Source organism: Carettochelys insculpta, chromosome 27 (genome assembly GCF_033958435.1).
Source record: "Carettochelys insculpta isolate YL-2023 chromosome 27, ASM3395843v1, whole genome shotgun sequence".
NCBI lineage: Eukaryota > Metazoa > Chordata > Testudines > Carettochelyidae > Carettochelys > Carettochelys insculpta.
This window is the reverse complement of record NC_134163.1, coordinates 16,437,628-16,463,963: the sequence shown is the minus strand read 5'-3', so window position 1 is coordinate 16,463,963 and position 26,336 is coordinate 16,437,628. Positions and strand designations below refer to the sequence as shown.

General features: G+C 45.2%; 1 protein-coding gene across 4 annotated transcripts; it reads left to right on the top strand.

Moving 5' to 3' along the window:
• The first annotated feature begins 227 nt into the window (after positions 1-227).
• On the top strand, positions 228-25,784 carry USE1 (unconventional SNARE in the ER 1). Of its 4 annotated transcripts, none has more exons than XM_074978020.1 (9): positions 228-344; positions 6,518-6,567; positions 8,344-8,422; positions 8,912-9,064; positions 9,610-9,628; positions 10,223-10,253; positions 10,859-11,021; positions 11,588-11,686; positions 12,208-25,784. In XM_074978020.1, the coding sequence occupies exons 1-9, from the start codon at positions 243-245 to the stop codon at positions 12,265-12,267; spliced, it is 756 nt and encodes a 251-aa protein (XP_074834121.1). In that variant the 5' UTR covers positions 228-242; the 3' UTR covers positions 12,268-25,784. The 4 variants fall into 4 exon arrangements, with proteins under 4 accessions (XP_074834121.1, XP_074834119.1, XP_074834118.1 ...); XM_074978018.1 differs by having other exon boundaries at positions 11,588-11,700; XM_074978017.1 differs by having other exon boundaries at positions 11,588-11,707.
• Positions 25,785-26,336: the final 552 nt, after the last annotated feature.

Sequence of the window (26,336 nt, the reverse complement as noted above, 5' to 3'; positions counted from 1 at the left end):
GGAGCCGAGCTGCGGAGCGCCGTTCCTGCCGCCGCGGTCGCGTACTGCGGACAAGCCGGGGCCCCTGCGCCCCACGCGGCAGCCCGGAGACTGAGCTGGGCCGCGCCGCGCCAGGCTCCAGCTGCTCCGGAACCTGGCTCTGCGCACGCGCATCACGTGCCCCTGGCCGGAAGTGTTTCCCTGGGTGGGCGCTGCTGGCTCAGACGCAGCCGTGCTTCGGCTTCCTGTTCCGGGTCAGAGCGATGGTGGCGAGTCGGCTGGAGTTGAACCTGCTGCGGCTGCTGAGCCGCTGCGAGGCGCTGGCGGCTGAGCGGCGGGAGCCGGATGAGTGGCGGCTGGAGAAGGTGCCGGGGTCGGCCCGCCGGGGGGTCGCCGGTCCTAGTGCTCCCAACTTGCCTCTGCCCTGTACGGGGTCTGGGTGCTCCCAGCCTCGCGTCCCGCCTCCCGACTGCCCCCTGGGCCGAGGGGCGCGGTAGCTCGTCAGTGCCTGGCTGCATAAGCCCATTCTCTAGGCTGGGAGCGGGTCCGAGGCCTGGTCGCGCGCCCTGACTAGAGACCCTGTGAGCCCGCTTTGTCTCCCGGCTCTTCAGAGGGGCGCGGAGTGTTGTGTCCTGGTTGAGGATTCAGGCGTTTTTACAGAAACGGACGAGCACGACTACGAGACCGCTGGCACCAAAACTGCATTGTGGCATTAGCTGTCAGTTACAAGCCTAGGCTGTAACCAAACTTAGTGTTTAGGTGCAGCTGGGCTTCCTTATAGTCTCATTCCCAAATCTTAACACGCTCCTGTGTTTGAGGAACACAGCAGTTACCCCAAGACCTGCAAATGATATGGTTACAGAGAGGCGGTACCATTGACAAGGAACTTGCTTTGGGTCAGGTTGGTCGTTGGAGAGAAATTTCTCAAATTCCTTGTCTCTGATGTTTTCTTGGAAGATCTTCTTTTTCCCTGTTATGGTGCCAGTCTCCGGTCATTGAGCTGTCCAAGGCTGCTGATAGAGTGGTGTATTTGGTTTCCTTGACTAGGCCTTCTGATTAGAAGCCATACTGAGCCTTCTGTGTTACTGAGATAAATCTAATATACATATCCCTGGATCTGATATTGAAGCAGAATTTAAAACTATATCCTGTTTTCTCCTGGAGATTACTCCAGCTTTATTCAAGGAGATCTTTATGTTGTTGGATCTGAGAGGAGATTTATGTATACTGTGTTGTAGTTTTGTCAGTCCCAGGAAATTAGCAAGATAAGGTGGATGAGACAATATGTTATACTGTATCAGCTTCTTTTGGGGAGATAGAGACAAGCTTTTTGTGGTTATACAAAGCTCTTCTTCAGGTGTGGGAAGCTTCAGTAAAAGGTACTACCTTGCCCAATTTGTGTATCTTATTTTTTTGTTAGACCGTTGATTGTTTGACTTGTTTCACTGTACAAAACAAAAAAGCAGTAAAGTAGCACTTTAAAGGCAAGCAAAATAATTTATTAGGTGAGCTTTGGTGGGACAGACCCACTTTTTCAGACCATAGCCATACCAGAACAGACTCAATATTTAACGCATAGAAAACCAAAAATAGTAATCAAGATTAACAAATCAGAAAAAAGATTATCAAGGTGAGCAAATCAGAGAGTAGAGGGGTGTAGTGGGGGGAGTCAAGAGTTAGATTAAGCCAAGTATGCCAAAGTGCCCCTTTAATGACCCAGAACATTTGTATCGTGGTTCAAACCACATGTTAATGTGTCAAATTTGAATATAAAAGAAAGTTCGGCAGCCTCTGTTTCCAAAGTACTGTGAAAATTCTTCAGTAAGATGCAAACTCTTAAGTCATTAACAGAATGGCCCACTCCATTAAAATGTTGGCTGACCGGTTTGTGGATCAGGAGTGTTTTTATGTCTGTTTTGTGCCCATTAACTTTTTGTCTGAGAGAGTTTGAAGTCTGTCCAAGATACAAAGCATCTGGGCGTTGTTGGCACATGATGTGATGTTAGTTGAGGAACATGAGATTGTGCCTGTGATTCTGTGACTAACCTGGTTAGGTCCAGTGATGGTATCCCCAGAATAGATATGTGGACAGAGCTGGCAGTGGGCTTTGTTGCAAGTAAAAGTCCCAGGACTGGTGTTCCTGCAGTATAGACTGTGACTGTTGGTGAGAATCCTCATGAGGTTGGGAGGTTGTCTGTAGGAAAGAACAGGCCTGTCGCCTTGGGCCTTCTGGAGTGTGGCATCCTGATTAAGGATAGGTTGTAGGTCTTTAATAATGTGTTGCAGTCGTTTGAGTTGTGGGCTGTAGGTAATGACCTGTGGTGTTCTGTTCTTGGCTTTTTTGGGCCTGTCTTGGAGTAGCTGGTCTCTGGGCATTCGTCTGGCCCTGTGGATTTGTTTTTTTATTTCTCCTGGCGGGTAGTTCAGGTTTATGAATATTTGGTAAAGATCTTGTAATGTTTGGTCTCTGTCAGTAGGATCAGAGCAAATTCGCTTGTACCTATGGGCTTGACTGTAAACAATGGATCTGGTTGTGTGTGCAGGATGGAAGCTAGAAGCGGGTAGGTAAGTATAGCGATCAGTGGGTTTCCGGTAGAGTGTAGTACCAATCAGGCCATTCTTGATTTGTACTGTAGTGTCCAGTAAATGTATGTCTCACATGGAGTAATCAAGGCATTAGTTGATGGTGGGGTGCAGATTGTTAAAGTCTCTGTGGAATTATTCTAGAGTCTCTGTACCATGGGTCCAAATCATAAAGATGTCATTAATGTATCTTAAGTAGAGGAGGGGTACTTGGGGACAAGAGCTGAGGAATCATTGTTCCAGGTCAGCCATAAATATAGTAGCATGTTGTGGGGTCATGCAGGTGCCCATAGCAGTTCCACTAATCTGGAGGTATAAATTGTCTCCAAATCAGAAATAATTGTGAGTGAGAACAAAGTGGCTGTGGTGACATAGGGATGGTATTCCTGATCACTTGTAATCCGTCTTCATGTGGAATATTAGTGTACAGAGCCTCTACATCCATGGTGGCAAGGATAGTGTTGTCAGGAACTTTTCCGATGTTTTGTAATTTCCTTAGGAAGTCACTGGTATCTCAGAGATAGCTGGGAGTGTTGGTGGCATAGGGTTTAAGGAGAGAGTCCACTGTAGTATTTCACTTGTACCTTCATAAACTTATTGATCAGTGGCTTCACAATAATCTCATTTATTCTGAACTATATTGTTGTGAGGACAGGAGAAGTTAGTCTGCTAGGATTTATTTTAAAGCTTCTTTATTTAATCATCCTGGCTGTGGCCACTGGAGGTCACTCTGACGCCACACATGCAGTGGATCTATCAAAACAAAAAAGCACTTTAAAGACTAACAAAATAAGTTATTAGGTGATGAGCTTTTGTGGGACAGACCCACTTCTTCAGACCGTAGCCATACCAGAATAGACTCAATATTTAGGGCACAGAGAACCAAAAATAGTAATCAAGGATAACAAATCAGAAAAATATTGTCAAGGTGAGCAAATCAGAGAGCAGAGGGGCAGAAGGGGGAGGCGGGGAGTCAAGAATTAGATAAAGCAAAATATGCAAAAGAGCCCCTGTAATGAGCTAGAAAATTCCCATCCCGGTTCAAACCACGTGTTAATGTGTTGAACCATAGTCTATGCCGTAGGAACACCAGTCCTGGAACTTTTCCTTGCAACAAGGCCCATTGCCAATTTTGTCCACGTACCTATTCTAGAGATACTATTACCTAATTTTTTTAGGACAAGTTAATATGAGCAGTAGGCTGTTCTGTGCCACAATGTGAGCAAGTTTATTCCAAAATGTGTGCAACCCATATCATTAATATGCATGTGCCCCTTGCATGTCAGTCCTGTGTTTGCCCAGGGAAAGATCTTGCTGTTCTATAGGAGGAGGACCATATCAAAATAGCATCTGGGGATTTCTGTTTTATGCTGTATACCATACCACTTTTTTCCTGTAGCTTGTGATATAACAAGGCTTTGAACTTATGAGTTCTTATTCAAAATATACATGTGATAGGTCATAAGGCACAAAAGCCTTTACCTAAAGATACAATTTCTTGGTTGAAAGATAAATGAAACTCATGGGGCATTAGTCAGCACCACTCCATGGCTTCTGTGATTATGATAAATAAAGCAGGCAGCTGTGGGAACACATGCTATTTAAGTTGTTGCTACAAATCCCTTTGAATTGAAGGAGTTTTAAGATTTTGTGAATAAACTTCAAAGCCATATCTTTGTAGCTTGGCTCATATTTCAGCTTTGTGGTTGGGCAGCATATGCAGGAGAGCCAGCAGTGCAGGTGTTGCTTCTCTCATGCCAGTTGTTCCTCTGTAATCTTCACATTGCATTTAGGAACCAGAGAGCTGTCTCTCAGGAGGGACTCCCTTCCAGTTCAGCCTGTCTTTTAAATTGGACTTTTGCTTCAGGGGGTTTTTGTTTCGTTTGTTTTACCAGTTTCTTTCCGGGCATGTGAATTCTGGTTCATTCGCTTCTGCAGGGGCACTGTAATGGATGGAAATAGCATGAACAGTTCTTAGCAGGAAATGTAAGGGGATGATTTCCCCATTGGATGGTAGCTGCAGCCAGATGGGCATCTCTTCACTTATCCACAGTCTAACTTGCCCAGTTTTGATACCTTCTTGTGAGAGCTTTCTTTCTGTGCCAGAAGGAACTGGTTGGTTGGACCATGTGGGTGGCTGCTTATGAAAACAAAAAGTTCAGAGACTGTGGAGAGTAAACTATGGGCTGGCAGGACAGACATTTGCCTGGTCAAAGAATTGCAGAAGTCAATCCCATTGCTTGGAAGCAGGATCCTTCTATTTAGGTCTTTTCTCCTGCTCTCAGGACTCCAACTTTACTGAAAAGATGCCTTATTCCTGAAGAGAAGGTGTTAGGGCTTTTGTCCCTTAGACTTCAGTGAACTATTCAGTGGAACATCTGGTGAATGGGATAGGGAACTGGGGATTAAAACCCATGACTGTTGACTATCACACAGTTAGGGTGCCAAAGTCTTCAGCTGTCTTCTGCTCAGTTGCCAAAAACCTCCTGACAGCATTGGCAATACACATGTGCACTCTTCTCTACTAAGAGTGGCAGAAAAACCTTTGACACCATAAGAAGTTAATAACAGAAGGAATCTTGTACTGACTACATTAGTCACGTTCCTAGGTAATTCAATAACCCTTTTCCCTCATTTCCAACTTGCATGATATTGCAGAATTCACATGTTCTAAGGCCAGAAGGGACAATAGTGATAATTTGTTCTTCATTAAAATTCTGAGAAATCAGAGGTGCTCACAGCAAGAATCCAAACCAATTTGCCACAAATTCCATTTTTGGAGCATGGGGGAAGGAGTTTTGGATACTAAAAATTCGTTTCCAATTTTAAAAAATTGCTTTCTGAAATATTTGGACCTGCTCATATTACTAGTCAGACATAGTCACTGTTTCTAAAGAATTAAGAATATTTTTAGTTTCCTAAAAACAGCCAGGCTGGGTCAGACTAAAGGTCTGTCTAACCCAGTATCCTGTCTTTTGACAGTGGCCAGTGCCAGGTGCCCAAGAGGGAATGAACAGAGCATTCAATCATCAAGTGATCCATTCTCTGACAAACAGGCTAGGGCCACCAGTCCTGCCCATCTTAGCTAATAGCTATGGATGGACCTACCCAGGAGTTTATGTAGCTCTATGAGAGTGTTATAGTTTTGGCCTTCACAACATCATCTGGCAAAGAGTTCCACAGATTGACTGTGCATTTTGTGAAGTAATACTTCCTTGTGTTTGTTTTAAACCTGATGTCTGTTAATTTCATTTGTTGACCCTGATTAGTTCTGGTATTATAAGGAGGTGTAAATTATTTACTTTCTCCAACACTCCATATAATGGAGCAGTCCGTGTGTTTTCTCCGTGCAGCCCATGGCTCTTCTGGTCCATGTGTGTGTTCAGCACAGCAATAATAGAGGAGAAATTCTTTTTAAATATTGTGAACTCCCAGAAGTTGGCAGGGATCCTCAGAGCATCTATAGCCTCTGAAACTTGCTAATTTGTTATTTGTATCTTGGATTTCAAGCTGCTGATTGCTGTTCGTGGAGCTTATTTTCATGTGTGGGAAGGAAATTTTGGTTTGAGAGTCTACTGGTGTGCCTTTTTTTGAGCTTTCCACTATGTGATGTGAGGGAAGATGTTGGGAGTATTCTACAGGGGGCTTAGTTTTATCGTATTAATTCATACATGCCATTGATAAGATCTAGCTGCCTACCTCTTCATTTTCTTTCATTGAGGCAGTAAGATGCAGGCTCTAAAGTGTGGGTGAGTTAGACAGATACAACTTTGTACAGCTAGCTTTTAAAAAATGAGCCACTTCAACACAGATAAAAAGAATAGTGGGTGATGCTTCCTATGAAAATGGTGACAGTCCTCATTATTATTGGTGTTTCATATCTGCACAGCCTTTACCACACTGTTTCCTGTTAATCCCATCTGTTACAATTGTCTGGTGTTTGGTTTTTTTTTAGTATGTATGTGCTCTTGAAGAGATGCTCCTGGTATTAAAGAAACACTCAAGGTGAGATGCTGTCTCTGAAACGGGTTGAAAGAAAATTGTGTTTCTTTTTACAGTAACCTGTTAAGTGTGAAATAAATGCAACCCCAGAACACTGAAACTGTGGCACATTCCACACATGGGGTGATAGCTGAATGGTTTGTGCCCTTGTAGTTGTAGCCCTGGAGCACACTTAGGTCTGTGAGGTATTCTATTGGTAAGGCATTTGAATATCGGTAAAGGCAGTTGTGGGGACTGTTGTATCACCAACACAGCAGGAACACTGAAAAGCCTCATTTATGAGCTGAGCCCCATTGTGCTTTATAAAGCTATGGAAAAACATGGCCCCAGCACCAGAGCCCTTAACAATGTGTTCAGACAAGCCATACAGGTGGCATTAAAGCATCAAATGTCTTACTGGGCATTTTAAACTAAAAACCTGCAGCATTTCCCAGGTGTTCTAGCAGTCTGCAATGTCCTTATTGTTCTAGTGCAGTGGTTCCCAAACTTTTCAGCATCACACCCCCCTTTTGATTTTTGAGAAACCCTCACAACCTCCCACCTCTTCTTTACCATCATCCAACCTCTTTAACAAAAAAAAAAATTAAATTCATAATTTAAAATAAACACAAGTGTAATATAAAAAGGTTATTCAAAATTAAAAATAAGCACAAATAATTTTTCTTGGCCCCTTGTGGTTGCCTCGTGCAGCCCCAGCTGGCCTGCTGCCTGAGCCCTGTGCCAGCCACCTGCCTACCTGAGACCTGCTCTGCCAGAGCTGCCCACCTGAGCCCCATGTGGCTGGGGACAGCCACCTGCTCACCCACCAGCTGCTGGGTCCAGCCATCCACCTACCCCCCCAGCCACTCGTGCCCCACACTGCTGGGACCAGCCACTCATCTCAGCCACGGGCCAGCCACCCAAGTCACCTGCCCAAGCCCCGTGCTGCGGGGGCCACCCTCCCTCCCACCCACCAGCCTGAGCCACCCAAGCCCCGTGCTGCTGGGGCCAGCCGCCCAAGCCCTGCTTTTCTGGGGCCAGCCGCCTGACCCCACGAGTCCCACAAGCTGGCCGGCTGCCCCCCGCCCCCCCACAAATCCATGTGAGCTGCCCACCCAGGCCCGTCTCCTGCCTTTCTACAAAACTAGGCACCCCCAGCCCCCATCTAACCCCATCATCCTCCCCCCAACCCGCACTCTCTCATTTGCAGAAGGCAGCTAGCTGCATGTGGGTTTTCACTGGCTGCCTGCTTTTTATAGCAGCTGCGCCGGGTCACCCACATGAAATGGCAGGGGCTGAGAGCCAGAAGCAAAGGCTGGATCTTTGTTCAGGTGCAGGAAATGATGGGGGTGGGGGCCTGGTTGCCTCACCCCCCCCACCCCCCCGGAATTTCTTCAAGCCCCACCGGGGGACACCCCCAGTTTGGGAAACCATGCTCTAGTGGGCTTCCCCTGCACTCTTGTCATCCCTGTGGAAATACATGCTGGTGTCACCAGAAAAGGTGGAATTTAAAGCAGCAGCATGGCAAGCTATAGCTGCCTCCTTTCCCTCCCATGCACATTAGCTGCTGAAGCTCAGCCCTGTCCTCGGATTGCTTCTAGTGGTGACACTTGAGCTCTCTGGCTAGTACAATGCGTTATCCTTCAGAAATTGAGTGAGGGTGACCCTAGTGCTCAGCTGTTCTGCTGGAAGATGCTGCCTTAATCTCTCAACTGTCCCCTGTGCATGTGACTGTCTGAAATACTAGTGATAAGGTTTGCTGACTCTCTTGCTGTTCATGGTTTCTTTTGACTCTTGCAGCAAGCCTGCCCCTGAACTGCTGAATGAATACTCCCGCAAAGTGGACTTCTTAAAAGGACTGTTAGAAGCTGAAAAACTGGTAAGAATCTTGTGTCCAGCTCAAAGTGACTTACTGAACATGCAGCTTTTTTGTCCACCTCCATATTGCATCTCAAAGCAGTAACAGGTGTCTTAGTGCAGACAGGCACAATCTTTCCCTCTAAATCATGAGCAAATGTGGTTTGGGAATTTGCAATCTATTAAATGTAAAGGGCTGATATTTGGAGTTAAACATACTCCTCCATGGCCCTAGTCAGAGATCCACTAACAAGGCAAGTGCTTCATGTGGGCTTTATGGCTTTTTTTCCTTTGTCTTTGAGCCTTTTGAGGCCAGTCTGTCCTTGTTCAGTATTGTTTGCCCTTTGTACAGAACTGTGTATGTCTCGTGAGCTATGTACTATTGATCAGCTGTGCTGTAGTGCCTTTTCACTTACCTTCCATTCTGCAGAAGGTAACAGCAAAAGGGGTCCCGTGTGATTCTCTAGCCTCCTCTGCAGAGTATAAGATTAATTTGGCCCTCTTTTTATAGTCCTCAGCAGCAGAAAAAGCCCTGGCAAATCAATTCTTGGCCCCTGGCCGAACTCCCACTATAACCAAAGAGGGAACGCCAGCTACTAAAATGGTTCATCTGCAGACAAAGGCTCGCTACACAGGCAAGATGAGGAGTGAGCTGCTTGGAATGGTAAGTTACATTCTGCATCTGGCTTTTGACAGCAATAGTCACAGATAGATAGCTACTCCCCTGGCACTACCCTTACAACATAAAAGGGATTAGGTTCACAGGGATTGCTGTTGGTGGCCCTGCCTAGTAGCAGTGCTCAGCCATCTAGTTCCAGAGTGGGGTAGGAGCAGGGCCAAGGGAGAAACCTATAGTCTCTGGAGAAATGGAATCTCTCAAAAACATCTTAAAGTACAATGCTCTGAAACCCTGTGTTCAGAGGTTACAACCAGACTTCTCCCCAGGAGAGCAGAGACTCAGCTGGCAGCACACTGCCTTCAGAGGAGGGAGCCACAATAAGGAGTGTGGGCTCTCTTCATCTCTTGTGCTTTACACATGGAGAGCCAGCCCATGCTTCGTTGTTTCTGATTTTTCTGATCAGAAATGTTGGGGCCAGAGGATGCCCTGGGGCACAGGGGTTGCTTGATGCAAGACTGCAGAGCACTGCTTTTGCATGTGTGTAATATTACTCTTTCTCTCTCTTCTCATTTGTGCCGTTGTGTTCCCAGGATCCCCTGTCAGTCAATGGTAAGTGCTTATATCAAAGCAGATGGCTGGAATGTGTGTGGGTAGGAACAAGGGGTGTTGAATCTTGCCTGACAAGCTATAGCATGCTGTTTTAGTAGTTTGCCAGCGTGGGACTCCTCTACTGAACTAAAAGATAACGCAACTACAAGTGTCTGCCTGGTTACTGAGATTTCAGTAGCTCCCTGTTTGGGTCAGGTGCCAATTGGGCCAAGTTCTGTACAGTTAAAGTCTCTACCATGAACAGTTTACATATCTAACTTAGGACAAGAAGCAACAAACCAGTCTTTCGTGTTACCTGTGCTTGTGTCTTCGTCCTTTCCATTGGACACAGGTGTAACATTACATGACAACTGAGCATGATGTCTGTCTGCCACTGGGAGGGGTAGGACTTTCTAAACCCTTGTTACCTGGTGCAGAAACCCAGAGAGATTTAAATTCTGCATCCTGTCCATGAACCTCTTACAGAACTAAAGACACTTTCTGCAGTTTTCAGTCATACTTGCTCAGGTTCCTGGTCCAGTAGCTTTCTCCAAGAGAGTCAGGTCTGGAAGTTTATCATTTGCTAAAATACAAACTTTTTTTTTTTTTTTCCAGAGTCAGAGGAGCTAAACTTACGGAAACGGAAGTAAGTCATAATTTAATATTTCAACTCTTTGTGATCAGAAACCAAGGGCCTTTGACTCCTGAATGTACTTCATTCACTCATCTAGAAATATTTCAATGCTCCTTTGTAGAAGCACCAAATGTGAGTACAGGTTGAACCTCTCTAATCCACCACCCTTGGGACTTAACTGGTGCTGAACAAGAAAATTTGCCAGACCAGGGAGGTCAGTATTGTCTAGCAGCTTTACCAATGCTTCCACTGGGCTCCAAGAAGACATTTGGGGGTAAATTGTAGCTAAATAACAGCACAGAACACTGAGAGCCAGGACTGTTGGCTGTAAACAAACTTTATGGTACCATGGAAAACTTGGCTATACCCATGATAAGTGCATATCCAGCAAACTAAAATCATGCCAGACCATGGAGGTTGCTGGACAACAGAGTGTAGGACGAGAGAGGATCAACTGTAGTTTATTAGCTGTTTTAACAAACTGCTGTTCTGACTCTTTTCCATCTCATCAAGTTTTGAGCCGTAGTGTAACTCTGACATTGTCTGCTAGTGACCTTAAATCACTGTGAACAGTCCACGAGAAGTCAGTCTTAAATCTCCTCCCTTGTGCTCTGTAGGGGGCTTGTATCTGAAGAGAAGCAGTCAACAACTGAGTTAGATGCTGTGTTACAGCACCATCGCAGCGTGCAGGAGAAGCTGGCTGAAGAAATGTTGAGTTTGGCTCGCAGTCTCAAAAACAACACCCTGGCAGCACAGAACGTTATTAAGCAAGATAATCAGGTAGCACAGATTGCAGTGTGAGAAAATCTCAGTATTGCAACACCTAGCATTTATGTGCCAAGATACGGGGTACATGTAAGAGCTGTAATAGTCTAAATATGACATGATGGGGTGGGGTGGGGTGGGACGGACAAGGAGTTTGCCAGAAGAACCTGTCATCCTTTGTACGGCAACTGGTCATTACTATCGATTCTTTAGGGCTTTTTTTGTAATAACCAAAACTTTCAAACCTGGATGCCTGATGTGAAAATGGTGTGGCTCTCAGGTGCTGACCACCCACAGACCCTGTTGAAGTCAGTGGGAGATGTGGGTAATTGATGCTTTTTTGACAATTGGAACACTTTCACTTGGGTGCCTTAAGGTGGCTTTAGAGAAGCTTCTCTTTAACTACTCAGACACCAGTCAGTTTTCAAATCTGGTATTTATGGCTGGTCTGATCTCTTCTCCAGTGCTGAAATATGGTTCCTGCTTTTCTGACTGCATCAACACAAGTGCTTGTGATTGATTAAGCCAAATTATCTTGCAAATCAACTTTGACTTACTGCTTGCTCTTATTTGTTCCCTAGACATTATCTCACTCTCTCAGGATGGCAGACCAGAACTTTGAGAAGCTGAAGGATGAATCTGAACGCCTTGAGCAGCATGCAAAGAAATCGGTCAACTGGGTGCTCTGGATAATGTTAATTGTAGTTTGTTTTATTTTTATTAGCATGATCCTCTTTATTAGAATTTTCCCTAAACTCCGATAACTTCCACAACCTGCAGGAGCAATATGGGGAAAGTTAGGCAGTCTGTGACACTTAATGCATTCCCAGCAAGTCTCTGACCAGTTAGTAAGCACTTACTGTCAGGCTGAGACATGCTTGTGACCGGACGGGTTACCAATGGCCTGATCTTTTGTCCCTTCTGTGTGCTTTTACAGAAGTTGGTGGGACACCTTATGAGAGACTGCCTAAGTCAGGTGCCTTCGATATCCCTTTTTGCTTAACTAATACTGTTGCTTGTCTCTTGAGAAAGGAATTTTAATAAAGATGGCACATTCAGCAGAATGTCCCTATCCTTCCCGGTGCATTGGCAGATATGTCATCCATTTGTGATGTGGCTAAGGCAAACTCCTCTGTAAGGGAGTTTGCTTTTGTAAGAACGATATTCAACTGAAGGATTAACAACTATGTTTGTTCTTTAGAAATCCACTGACTTCAACAGGACCCTTCCTGCAACTGTCTCTGTAACAAGTGTGGCGTGAGCATTGTTATTAACTCAGCCTGCTTGGCTCAGAATAAGCAAGAAGGTACTCCTGCCTGTTGGACACTGGTTATTGAAGTCTTTTGAAGCTATGGGAGAAGACAGCGGTTGAAAGCACCTAGTTTGGGAAACTTAAACAAATCTGCTCCTCTCTTCTTAAGATCACAAACACCAACATCCAACCAAAGTACAGTGTGTTTCATTCCTTCAAGAAGCAGCTGAGAGACAGACTGGCTGTTCAGTCCTAAGCAAGCAGTGCATTCTTCATCTGTGCAGACCCTGCCTGCCTAAGCAGCTGATTGCTTCTCTGTTAAATGAGGTTCAAGGAAGTTGATGTCTTGAAATAGGCATTTACTTAAGAAAAAAATTAATCAGTACCTTCTGAGCTGGGCTAATTTGTATGTTTGCCTCCCTTAACTCTTAACGATTTCTAGTGGAAGAGACCTTTGAAGTTTTCAGCCACATTCTGCTGTTGATGAAGTGCTGATATGCTATACTGGGTGAAAAAGAGTGGTATAATACAACTGCTCATAAAGGGTGAGAGTGAGTCTGTCTGCCTGCCTGCCCACCACTTAATTTTTAAAGCATCTGCCATTCTCCTTATGACAGATTGTTACAGTTGGTATTCTGTATATTGCTGTCTCTTTGGTACAAGATTGTATTGGTTTCTTTGACATATTTATTACTGTATGATTTTCATAACTAGAAGCAACTGCTATCTCTCTGCAGCAAGTGTTGCACAGTGCTGTGCTGCAGCTTCTGAGGTAATATGTATTCCTACAGGTCCTCAGATGTAACAGCAAACCCATCTGTTGTCAAATGTGCACCATGTAATGTCATACAAATCCTCCTTAACGACTTCACATGGTAAGAAAGCTGTCACTGATCCAAACTCCTTCCTTCATCTCTTACCTCTACAAAGGGAACTGAAAAGGGCTATCTTCCTAATGTTCTGTGAGCCATGTTTGTAGGTCCTAGATCCTGTAGTGAAAATTACATGGGAGTTCCATTAGGCCTCTGTGAGTGATGGGACTCGGGCTGGATTGTTGTCCTCATAGGATCAGGGCTGAAATGGCCTAACTTACTGACAGTAGTGTATCTTGCACCTGGTTACATTAAGGATGTCTTTGGTCCATGCTGTATTTGTATTGTTGCAAATACTTCATCCTACGTCATCTGGAAAATAGATGCAGTAATTTACTGAGAGAGTCATCAGTTACAGCCTGAGGGGGTTGGTAGGACTTTGTGATGGCATAAAGTTATTGTGTCCATAATCAGATGAGTGGTGGTGTTGAAATTACACTTTGATAGGGTGAGGGTGACTATGGTCACAGGTGTGTAGGGGGAAGAGAGGCTGAGACTTTGGAATCAAAAGCTGAGCCCAGAACTAGTCTTGAAAAGCACTCATTCCATCCAGGAGAAATCGAGTGTCCAGGCCCCAAGGCAAAGGGAAACTTTTGTGTGTATGCAGACCAGACCAAATGTGAAGGTCAGCTTGTGCAGCCATGACAGAGGGGCCAGCTTAGGGTGGGGCTCTGTATTGCCACCCCTACCCCCACCACCCGAGCCAGTGCTGGGCAAGGGTAGCCCACCCTTCCTCTGCTACCATCCTCCCCACAGGATCCTAAACCCCCAATCACTTCTGTAGTCCCTGGTCATAGCCACATTGGGTTTGAACCAGCCCCCATTGCCTCTGGATGGCATGGCTTCAGTGCCCCCAGGCTTCAGTCCTGTGGATTGGGCAGGGTGCCCTTGTGGATTAACTGGCTGGGCAGTGCAGTGGCCAGTCCCTCAAACCTCAGCCCCCTGCCCTGAGCACTCCACCCCACACCTGAATTTCTTACAGGTACTATTGTATCACAATCTCCTGATTGGAGGGCCATCACGGGGGGGATTGCAATACAACAGCACCTATAAGAAATTTGTTTCACCTCTGCAATACACAGACATTTAGTTTTGGCGTTGTCCCTGTCACTCACAAAATGATTCTTCAGAATTAGGCGGAACTTGCATGGCTCTTCCAAGTACAGTTGCTGGTGACAGCTAGTTAGGTGCCTCTGGTGTTTAAGTATTTTAAAAATCTTCTGTAAGTAAAGGAAGGAAATAGATCACTTTTAAGAACCACTAGGTGGCCATATTACCAGTGCTGCCTGCTATGTCTTATGAGCAGGAGGACTGCAATTATCAGAGTAAGTAGGAAGATATGACAGAGTACTATTTGAGGGCTGCCTGTGCAGACCTGGAGACTGCTTTCTTGGGAGAGGTGCTAAAGATGAGGTGTTTATAAAGCATTTTTTGATTTGTACATTTTGATAGACACTGGCCTGTGTTAATTCATAAATAAATAGATTACTAAACTTACTCACCATCCTATTGCAGTCACCCCATTAGCGCAGTCTGAGTGCCATGTTCAATCACTTTTGGTGGTAGGTGTGGCTGCCCAACCGTTTTCTATCACTCTCTCCCCTTTCAGACTTTATTTGCTCAAAAACACATTGTTGGGTGAGAGCAGAAGCAGGATATCTTTTACTGCCTTTATCAAAGCCAGTTGTGCAGGTGTAAGTAAAATCAAACTGCTGGCAGGAGGCTGTTGCTGATACTTTCTGGCTCTTTTTACATAAAACACCGACTAGTGTTTTATAATTTGCAGTTAGGATAATCACCACCACCAGTGCTTTTATGGCATTGTACCCAAGCTGACTAGATTGATGGCTTTGAGACCCCCTATAGACAGGTACTGTGGGGATAGTTCTCTATGGGACAGCAGCCCTGAGGGAGAGAGGAAGGTAGCGCTAAGGACAGAAAAGGCAACAAGAACGAGCTGGATCAGATATGAGTCTATGCATGTGTCCTGAGCTGTGGAACAAACCTCCTGACTATTCAGGTATCATAGTTAGAAGCATGGTGTGTAGCCTGATGTATTCGGGGGGGGTTTGTTCTTGTTACACTGCAGTTTGTTGTGCTACCCATCTGCTCTGAGAGCACGTGAATTTAAATCTATATAAATCAGGGTTTCCCAACCTACGGGTGGGGACCCAAACATGGGTTGTGATTACATTTCAAAAGGGTCGCTGGCTGGGCAGCTCCACAGGTGGCTGTTAAGAAGCCATTCGCACTCCTGAAGTGGTTCTCAACTTCTTGGTTGGATTAACAGCGGTCAGGCAGTTAAGCAAGTCAATTACATTGAGAACCATTTCAGCTGCATGGCAGACAACTACATACCTGGGAAGCAGCGCCCAGCTCACGTAAGGTGGGGGCCTGAGTCGGAGGTTAGGAGGGAGGGCATAGCTGATCAGCTCCCTGGCTTCTAGCCTCTTTAGGAGATGGGGACCCCCAGGCCCCAGCAGGGGTCCCACAGGCCGGCTTCCATATCTCGTCCCCCCCCACACCCCCAGGACCAGCTGGGGTTCATGTGACTGGCTGTGCTGACCTGAGCTCCATGCCCTAGCTGACTTCCAGCTGCAGGGGTCACTGTGCCTCCCCTAGCCCCCTCCAGCTTCTGAGTGACTCCCAGTGCCTGTGTGTGACTCCCCTAGCCCCTGAATGTGACTCCTGTAGCCCCTGATTGTGGGGTTTAAGTCTGCGGGGGGGAGCAGTTTGGGGATGTCTTTCCACTACCACAAGTCTGACTATAGTAAATGTAGTGTTTGTTAATATATTTCCCATTTTCTATTAAATAAGTATTATGCATATATAAATATGAGGAGATACAACCTTATATTCTTGTCAGGTGCAAAATTAGCTAGTTACAACTCTGCCTCTCTTCCCCCCCGCCCCATTTTTTAATTGCCTTGGACCACCAAGTCTTCCCAAATTGTCAAAATGGGTCCCTGTTTGGAAAAGGTTGGGAACTGCTGGTATAAATAAAAAGAATTACTTTAGAACAAAGGAGGAATTCAGTGAACCTTAGACTGAATATTGGGACATTTTAAAGCCAGGCTGGCTGAAGCAATTGTAGAGATACAATTCCTATGGGTAGGAGCAGACTAGATCTGACCTTGCTGATGTCTTCCATCTAACTTCTAATCCCTTTGTTGCCTTGAATTAAGGCTACGGTTGCTAATCAACAACAGGATTGTCCAGAAGGATTTGGCAGCATTTCCTGTGTTAACAGTAAAACACTGGGGCTTCTTTCCTTAGCACGTAAGGCAACAGGCTCATCACCCTCTGAGTTGGTTGTCAGAATGGGTGTGGGAGAAAGGAAGGGTCAGACAGGAACTTTGTCAGCTGATGACATGAAGTTGTTTGCATTCAGAGACTTGTCATCTGTTGGGGCAGCTCTGTGGGTCTTGGAACAGGAAGGGATGAATTTCCCATGGTCAGCTCTTGCACATATACAGTCACTGGCCTACTCGCTGAGAAGTCTACTCTGCCCCCCCTGTTCTGTGACATCCTGCCAGCAACATCTGGACTCAAATTCCTTGCTACAGCCTCCGTCCATGGCATTTCTGTGTCCGCAGAGGGTGAGCAGGATGTGTGTTACATGGGGAGATCTTGGCATAGAGGTGGAGCAACTTGTGCGTGCTCCTAACAAAGTGCCGCTTCCTGGAAGCTGGTGCAAGAATATTCCCAACAGTCTCGTTTCTTCTCTGCTTTTTCTAATGAGTTAAGCCACTTCTCCAACAGGGCAGATGGGTCTAGTGGGAAGAGTAACAAGTGGTGGGTAGGCTCTCCCTGCTCCACCCTTGACTTGCTGCATTACCCTAGTTTCCTCAGTCTTTCCTCAGGGAGTTGCGTGGGACAATTAATCTTGGCAAGGCTCTTGAATTTGACTGGATTCATGGTTCAGCCAGCCACTTCATTTGTGGTGGGGTCACAGGAGTGTTTTTTTTTTTTCCTATAGCAGAGCTTACCTAGCCTCCCCTAACAGTTCTTCAGCTTTTCCTGCACCTTGGGAGCCAAGGGGTGCTTTCAGTCCCTTCCATAAAGTACTATTGGGGCTGCTATATTTTATCTAATTGTGGAGGTGTCTAAATACTCCCTGAAGGGGATTTTGAATTTCCCAACGTGCAACTTTTGTCCAACAGCCGAGTGTCTCGCAGCTGCAGTCCTCCAGCTCTTGAGCCAACTTGGGTTCTGGTGGAGTCGTCATTATTGACCATTTTTAAATCCAGATTGGATGTTTTCCTTAAAGTTCTGTGCTAGGAATTGTTTTGGTGACAGTGTGCCCTGTGTCACGCAGGAGGTCAGGTTAGACTCTCAAAACAGTCCTCTTCTGGCACTGGAGTCTATTAATCACATACAAGACATGATTATCAATTACTGGCAGAATTTCTCTTATTCACAATCAAGTAGTATTTCTAAAATACCAGTCAGTCTTACCAGGCACTGAACTCCAGCCTGTCAAGCAGCTTCCCTCTTGTTTCAATCTCTTCATTTGCCGCAAACTGGCTTCATTTCTCTTGCTGGGACAATGCTGTTTAAAGGAGCTTGCAGAGAAATGTATTGGTCTCAGCCCTCATCTCTTTTTGACCTGAGCTGAGCTGGTTCCATAGCGATAAAGCAGGAACCCCCAAAGCCCTTGAAACCCACTGTTAATTCTGTTGAATCACTTTCCATGCAAAGTATGAAGATTTTGAAGCATCTCGCTAACACGGCTGTTTTGCCTCCAAAGGTCACAGGTTCACCCATCTGCATTCTCCTTCATGAGCTGCTGTTTGTCCAGTCCCAAAATAGAGTCCTTAGGAATAATGGGCAAATTAAAAAAGCGGTGGCCATTTTCTCTAGATAGCTTTAGGATGTGGCAAGGTTCTCTCTATGTGCAATTCACCCCTTCTGGTCCACACTGCCTTGTCTGAGGTCAGAGTTATGAGATAGCACTGCACTTCAGACTCTTAAACACAGGGGCCTGCTACTACAGAGTTCACTTCTACCCTGTACAGCTGTGCTTGTTGTGCTCCATCTGTGTCCATGTCTGTAGTTCCAGTTTAAGAGCACACCACCCCATCAACAACCCTCCTGCCTCCAAAGCTTGGAAGGTCAAGCTGGGCTCTTGGCTTACACTGCCAATCAGATTTGACAATGGTACAAGTGAAACCCTGCAGACCCTCTGCAAGGGGGAGTGACTGCACTCAGTGAGTCTGCAGGAGCAGGAATGACCAGCAACACGTTGTTCTCAAGTTCTATGCATAAGGAGGAAGAGAATCCAGCTCAGTCTCTCTTAGATGCATTGGCTCCAACAGGTGTGATGTAAAAAAAAAAGTATCACCTCAAATAAATAGTCAGTTCTTCTGACCCTGAACAGCCAGAGGAAAGCCAGTTTACAAAGTCACACTGCAGTGTGGAACTATATATTAAATCCTGTTTGCTGCTGCCTAGCTTAAGCCTTTTGCTAAGGGCCTTAGTGCCTGGGAGCAAAGAATTCCCAGTTTTGATGAGATTTGATTGGGCATGGCTACAACTTATTTCAGAGTCAGTTTGGTAAGTTCAGATGGAAGGTTTTGGAAGGACGATGAATGTGATTCTTAATTTCCAGTGTTGCAGAGAAGAGGAAGTCTGGTATGCAGCTGAGCTCTCCAGGAAAAGTCCTCAGCATTTGCAGACTGCAGTAGAACAGCATTCACTGGGTGTAAAAATTTATAATCTAATATATGTTGAAATACTTCTTCTGGACATGAAGCCAGGCCAGAGAGGTCATGTGTGAAATCTTCTAATCTGAAACAGCTTGTGTTGGAGAACATCAGTTCTTTGGCCAAAATAAAATATTCTTGCTTTTATACTGATGCAGTGCAGCAAAGGGAGAAGGAGCACTCTGGCCTGTCCTGGGTCTGGTTTGGAGATGTGTTCCCCTAATGACACGGATGCAGCTCTGTGAAAGAGGACACATCGCATGCGGCAGATAAATGCTATTTGAAAGGCCTGTTTCCACACACGCACGCAGAACTTGAGAGGGGCAGGCTGTAGCTTGCTGCCTGTCCAGTGCTTCAGAGCAGAGAACATTCAGTGCAAAGCAAAAGCCTGTTTTCTCACCTGAGCTTGCAAAAACCACCAGGCAATAGGATTGAGACCACAGGCTGCTTCTACTTGAAGAGCTTGGAGGGCCTGAGTGAACCAAGAGTGCAGTTGCTGAGATTTGCGCGTGGCTGGGACTAGCTCCCACCAGACCCTGCAGCTCCTGCATGGGATCCTCCATGTGGGAACCAGATGGGATGGTATGGCTCTTGTTGTGGAGCATGTATGTGGCTGTACATTCCAGGACTGCAGCTAATGAACATATGGAAACTGGATTTGTATGCCTCCCTCTGCACGTGATGTGGCCGTCCTGGCTCCGTGGCTGACCATCCAGCTCCCACCCCATGTTCACCTCTGAATTGTCTTCATAGGCCTTTTACTTTCTCTGCTGCCTCAGTGGCTGCTGTTACTTGTCAGGGGTTGGAAGGAAACTAAAATCTTTGGCCTGGCTAGGCTTCTTCATAAGTGAGGAGTCTCACTGACTCTGAGCACCTGCAGTTCCCACTAGATTCGGAGAGATCTGTCGGGGTTCCCTGTGAAAATGCCTCTGTGCAGCCAGCTGGTGCTCAGGAACAGACGTAGCAAGGTCTGGGGCTGGCTCTGAGTTCCCCAGGCTGACAGTCCCTAGGGGCCAGCCACAAAGCACCCAGTCCCCATGGCAGGTGCATGCCCTGGCCCTGAGTCTTAGAGGGCACCATCTCTGTATGTACCATGCTGCACCACATGCAGTTGAGATAAGCACTCCTAGTGAGCACACTGCTGACACAAAAAGCAAAGTGTGGGCATGCACCAGTGATGTAATTACTCCGGCAACTTCATTTTCTAATGTGGACAAAGCCTGAACTAAATATGTCAGGAAAGACTGTGAAAACAGAAGTGGTAACTTGATGGAGTGGGTCTCTTGAGATAGTGTGGGCAATTGCAGTTTAGATTGTATTGTTTTGTTTACGCATAAAGGGTTTGAAGGAAGCAATTAAAGGTATCAGGCAGTGTGGCACGTTATAAACTGTTGGAATATAAAAGCAGAATCCCTGTTAAATCTGAGGAATTTGGTGTCCAGTGGAGTTGTGAATTTAAATTCACAGTGTTACCTCACCTACGTGGTCTCTGTCATATCCTGGGACCAACATATCTATAATAACACTACAACTAACTTTCCAAATACATCAAGTGTAAACTCCTCATTGTGACTGTTGTGGTGATTGAGAATTTCCAGTTTCCCAGGTCTTGGGCTGGACATTTCTCTTACTGGTGCTTTACAAAGGGGCGTGTCACAGCATTATACTGCAATAATACCTTGAGAAGGAAAAGTTTTAAATACATAAAAGGAGAATGTGATTATCTCAAAGTTCCCCACTAGAAATTGTTAGAATATAAATTAATGATCTAGGGAAGTAAGCAACAAACAAATAGCTCATTGTTTTTTGGGTAGAGTTAGGGGGTTAGATAATTATACTTTTCATGCTCCCGGCTGCCTACATTTACTGTCTTTAGGGTGAAAGGGAGAGTGGGACCAGGGATGATATGGAAAGAATTTATGCAATCTTTTCAGCAGCATGAATCATTTGCAAATTCATCAGTCACTGATTGTTTGATACAGTTTTCTAACTTCTGACCTAAAGAGTTATTTAGTTGGGAGCCAGGCAGACTGTGTGGGGGATGTATGAGGATTCAGTAGGGATATCCTGGAAGGCAGCAGGATGGTATCTAAAGCAGTTTCCCAATTTTATTTGGCCAAGGAACCCTTTCAAATGTGAAAGAATTTTGTGGAACCCCATTCTCAGGCTCCACCCTCCCGGCCCCCAAACCCACCTCCCATCTCCAGAATTTACCGCCTCAGCTCTGACCTGAAATGCACCCCCTATCCCCAAGCTTTACCCCCCCATCCCACATACCTGGCCCCCTCATCCCCAGACTTAACACCTCTCAGCCTCAAACCCACCTACCCATGCTCAGGCTTAACCCCTCTCAGACCCAAACCAGCTCCTGGGATTGACCCATCCATGGTGTTGGCTGGGGAGCCTATGGTGGGTGGCCACATGCCCTCAGCAGCAGGAAGGCTGGCGTAGATGTGTTCTGCTGGCAGGAGTGAGCTGAGCCATGCCCACACAAAGGTGTGACTGCTTGGGTAGTAAGGCAAGTGAGGGGCTCTGTGTGGCTCCCTGCCCTGTCATAGCTGAAATAACAATGTAACTAGATTCAGCTGGTTTAATGGCCAGATCTCTCCCACCACCCTGCTGTCCGTTAAACCAATTAAATTTAGTTCTACTGTTTCAGCAGTGGCAGGGCAGGGCAGTGCAGAGGAGTCAGCTATTGTAATGGAATTTTCTTGTGGAACTCTTGTTTTCACTTTGTGGAACACCATTTGGGAAACACTGCAATAATGTATCAGCCAATGATTTTGGCAAAGTGTTTTGAAGTCTGTAGAAATTAAAACTGGAAAACACCTGCAAATCTAGTCCAACTACTAATGGAGCTGTAGGGGAAAAATGCATAAACAGAATGGCTCTGCTTCTCAGAGCCAGCACAGCTGCTCTCAGTTTATCTGATCTCACAGCCAATGTACTGTAGCATTAACATGTAAAACTGGCTGCATGGGAGAGATGCTGGGGAGATTGCACACTGATAGTCTAATCTGAAATCAGAAACTGTAAGTAATATCTTGGTGAAAGATAAACCTGTAACTTAATCCTTCTATGGCAAATTGCAAACTTGTATCAGTCACTTGATTGAAGCTGGAATAGAAAGTAGTAATGCAAATGGAAGTTGTCGTGCTGTCACAGGTGTTAAATCCTACATGAGCCAGGAGTTCTGAATGACACTAGTGCTAAGTCTACACTGCCACTTTACTGCACACACTTCCTGGAGCACAGCACATTACAGTGCTGTAAAGTGTCAGTATAAACAGGCTCCCAGAGCTGGGAGTTACTCCCCTCATGTAGGTGATTAACACAGCCATGGCCATACTTTCACTTCAGAGTGCTGCCATGGGTGTGCTTTAATTGTATAAGTGTAGACAAAGCCTTAATCTTACATCTTTCTGTAAGTAGGTAGCAGCAGCAAAAGTCACATGCTTTGTCCAAACAGTGGAGGGTTACTGTATGCGCTTTTAAGATTAAAAAAAAAAAATCTGTATTTCAGCTGTTTGCATGCATGTATTGGCCTCTATTTCCTGAAGGACTCTTAGCACTTTGACAAATAATGGAGTCTCAACAGAGAGCTGGTAACTTGCAAGAGTCTTGCCAGCACTGCTTTGCAATACTCTGTTTGTGCATGTGCATTTAGGTTGGAATTTAGAGGTTGTTTGCAGTGTAAAGCAATTGAAGGCAGTCTTGCTCATCTCCAGTGCTGTGTTTTTCATTGTCCAAGTAGACAGGATTGCAAAATGCAAATAAATTGCAGAAATGGCGATGGCTGAATAAGGCTTTAAACATTTTCAGTTTTAATAATCTTGGGTATTGTTTGAAACACAGAGCTGTCTGTTTAAAAAGTATGAGCTAAGATTTTTAACAGCAAATCATGATTTTCTGAGGGGGTGAGAAGATGGGAGAGTCCAACTGGAGACCCCTTACAGAATCTAGATTTCTTTTCCCCTATGACAAGTGCTCAGTGCTCTAAAAAAAATCAGGACACTTCAGGAGACCCTCAAGTGAGGTTCCCAAAAATGGGAGAAGGCCCCCCCCACACACACACACCTCACTGGAGAAAATCTGAAAATCTTGACTGATATTTTTTAAAGAGCATTCAATGTACTAAGTATTAGGAACAGACTTGCTCCTAACCTGCAGTCAGATCTGGAAGAAAATGGGATAACCAAAATCGGGTGAAAGTAAAGCTGAAGTTGGAGGGATAGACATGTTTGGTACACTGAATCTGTAACACAAGCCCAGGCTTAGTAGCACTCCAGTTTAGCAGACGTAGGGCTTGAACATCTACAGTCATTTGTAACCCTGGGTTATAAATTTTTGAACCCTAGGTCCAGGTCCAAACCTGGGGCTCCATCAACATTGTTACCTGAGCTTGACTACACACATACCAACTTTCCTAGTTCTATCCCAGGATGTGTCTGCCTTAACCCTTTGTTTGGTGCAGTATGGTAAAATGGTTGGCTTAAGGACTGTCCATGAGACATTTTTGGCAGACTCCCAGAAAACAACTCCAGTGGGGGTGTATCTACACTGCAGAGCAATAGGGCTTGAACCGTCCTCCCCTCCCAGGGGGTCATGTGAGTCAGGGTCTAAGCCCTGGGTTAGTGCCATTTGCATGTGGATGGAAAGGAAGAGGGTTAGGCTTGTGGTGAGTTCAAACCCAGGATTATACTGCAGTATAGACATATGACCGCTCAAGGAAGCAGACAATAGGCATACAGACAATATGACAATAGGAAACAGACTATGACATTTACAATAGGCATACTTTCAGTCTTCCACAACTCCGGTCTACTCTGGCAGTGGCTCAGCAACCCTCCTGGGACTTTATCTAGGGCAGAGAACATAAGAACGGCCATACTGGGTCAGACCAAAGGTCCATCCAGCCTAGTATCCCGTCTGCTGACAGTGGCCAATGCCAGGTGCCCCAGAGAAGGAGAACAGAAGACAATGATCAAGTGATTCCTGCGCTTGTAGTGAAGGCTAGGGCACCATACTTTACCCCTGGCTAATAGCCATTTATGGACCTAACCTGCAAAAATTTATTGAGCTCTTTTTTAAACCCTAATAGAGTCCTGGCCTTCACAGCCTCCTCCGGCAAGGAGTTCCACAGGTTGACTGTGCGCTGTGTGAAGAAAAATTTCCTTTTATTAGTTTTGAACCTACTACCCATCAATTTCATTTGGTGTCCCCTAGTTCTTGTATTATGGGAAAAGGTAAATAATTTTTCTATATTCACTTTCTCCACACCATTCATTTCTTAATAACTACTTTCTTCAACTCCAAGGAAAATATAGGTATGAACTCTTAATCAATTTTTTCTAGAGAAGCCCAAAGCAAGATCTGGTGTGTGCAGGAGAGAGCATTCCTACCAGGCCAGTTCTGTCACGTGAGTTTGCTGATAGAACAGCCGTGTGTCAGGCAAAAAGGCATACATACTGAAAAATTTGTCACTCATGACCTCAGAGAAAATCCAGTGTTTAAAGGGCACTTTTTGGCTTTCTAGCCACATTGTGAAGGTGAGGCCTGTTGGGTAAGTACCAGCAGTTGCTCCTGACTCAGTGGAGTAAAGAAGAGCAGAATTTGGGCTCGTGATCAACAGCCAAAACTCCCAGCCTTGTGCTCTAATCACCAAGCTGGGGAATCTAAAACCTTTTTTCACAGTATGGAGCACACCTGAATAGTCCCATGGACTAATTCTTCTGATTGTGTGTGAACTGTCATCCATTCATGAGTGTAATATCCCTGTGCTAAATGCAGCAACTGTTTATATGGGCAAGTAATGGTGGAAAACTATTTGATATAATTTTAGCTCTTTTAATACAAATTAGCAGATGGAGAGAGAAAAAAAGAGTAAAGTCATGAGTCAGTGATCTGTCAGTTGTTCATCAGTAGTCTGTGGATCATTGTTTTGATGGCCTCTACCCTTGGTCACTATCAATATTTATTGATAAAACTGAACTAAAAGATCTGGTATAAAGTAGAGTACTGGGGTAGGAGAGGCAAAGATTTTGAGAGAGAGTAATTGTTTACCTATAAATTATCTGTATGGAAAGAATTTGCATAACTCACAGTCTTGCAGGCATAAGACCATGCAAATAGCAGACAAAATTATTGGACGTAGTTCTCTTGGTTGCCAAGAAATGTGTTGTGATGAATCAGCGCCAGGACAAACAGCAGACATTTAAAGCATGACAGACAAGCACCGAGTCTGTATCCCACAGGAGCAAGTGGATGACCAGACCTGTGGAACAAAGATCTGGACGGTAATTTTGGACACTGAGAAGGCCAATGGTTAATGTAGCATATCCGCTGTACGATGTGCACAAGAGGGTCTTTAGTAGAACTGTGTAAATAATGCTTTTTTTTTTTTTTTGGCCTGGAGTTGATGAATATGAATGAAAGAATGCTAGTAAAATTAAGATTTTTTAAAAGAATAATATCAAATTCAAGCTGGCCTTTAGACAACTTGTGTAGGTCTGTGTTGGCCAGCTAACCAACATGAAAAACAAGTGACTGTTTTAGTAAGCTGTACATGTATGACTTATGCCTTTAGATATCTGACTTTGCCACTTCTAACTTAAGAATTTGAAGCTAGCATGAACACTAAATTTTCTTATTATAACTTGACTTAAATATCGTCCAAAAAGTAAACATCACCAAAACAATAAAATAAATAAGTAGTGGAGCATGCAAAAGCCAAACATTGCAATACAAAGGTCCTAAACTTGCAAAGACTATGCACTCAAACTAGAGACCATGCCCAGTTACCACCTGCTAGCATTGCATCCTAGATATTAAATCTAACTTCAGATTAATATGAAACTGTTTGTTATGATAAACAAAACATAAATATTGATAAATGAACTGGATGTGACAATACAGTAAACCCTTGATTAAAAGGACTAATGGGGATAAAGGGTGTCTGTTTTAATGCTGAAAGTCCATTATATCTAAATGCTTATAGTGTAAAATTGTGACATTGGTGAATTCAGTTATTTGTGAGTGGCTCGTCACCCATGCACTGAGGCGCTGTTGCTCCCCCATGGTGTGAGCAGCCATAGCTGCCTGTGTGGCGCTAGTGTTGCCTCCATGCGGCCCGAGGTGCTGTAGCCACCCGCTCAGGGTTGCTGGTGTTGGTGTGCATGTGCGTACATGCTGCAGTTGCCGCTGGGTGGGCATGGCTGTTGCCACCAGGGAGTGCATGGTGCAGAAGCCAGCTGGGTGGTGTGTGGGGCTGGTGGCGCTACCTGCACAGTGTGCGCTGCCTCTCTTGCTGCTGTGCAGGTGCTGTAGCAGATATTCATGAAATTCAACATTTGTGAGGGTTCTCGACACTGAACCCTTGTGAATGGTGTGACCCTACTGTACTGTATGGTGGTGCACTGACCTTCCCAGCCCATCGCTCACTCCTGTACTTGGCCCTTCCCCTCCATCTCCCTCTCCCAATTACCAGGAGTGGAGCTGAACG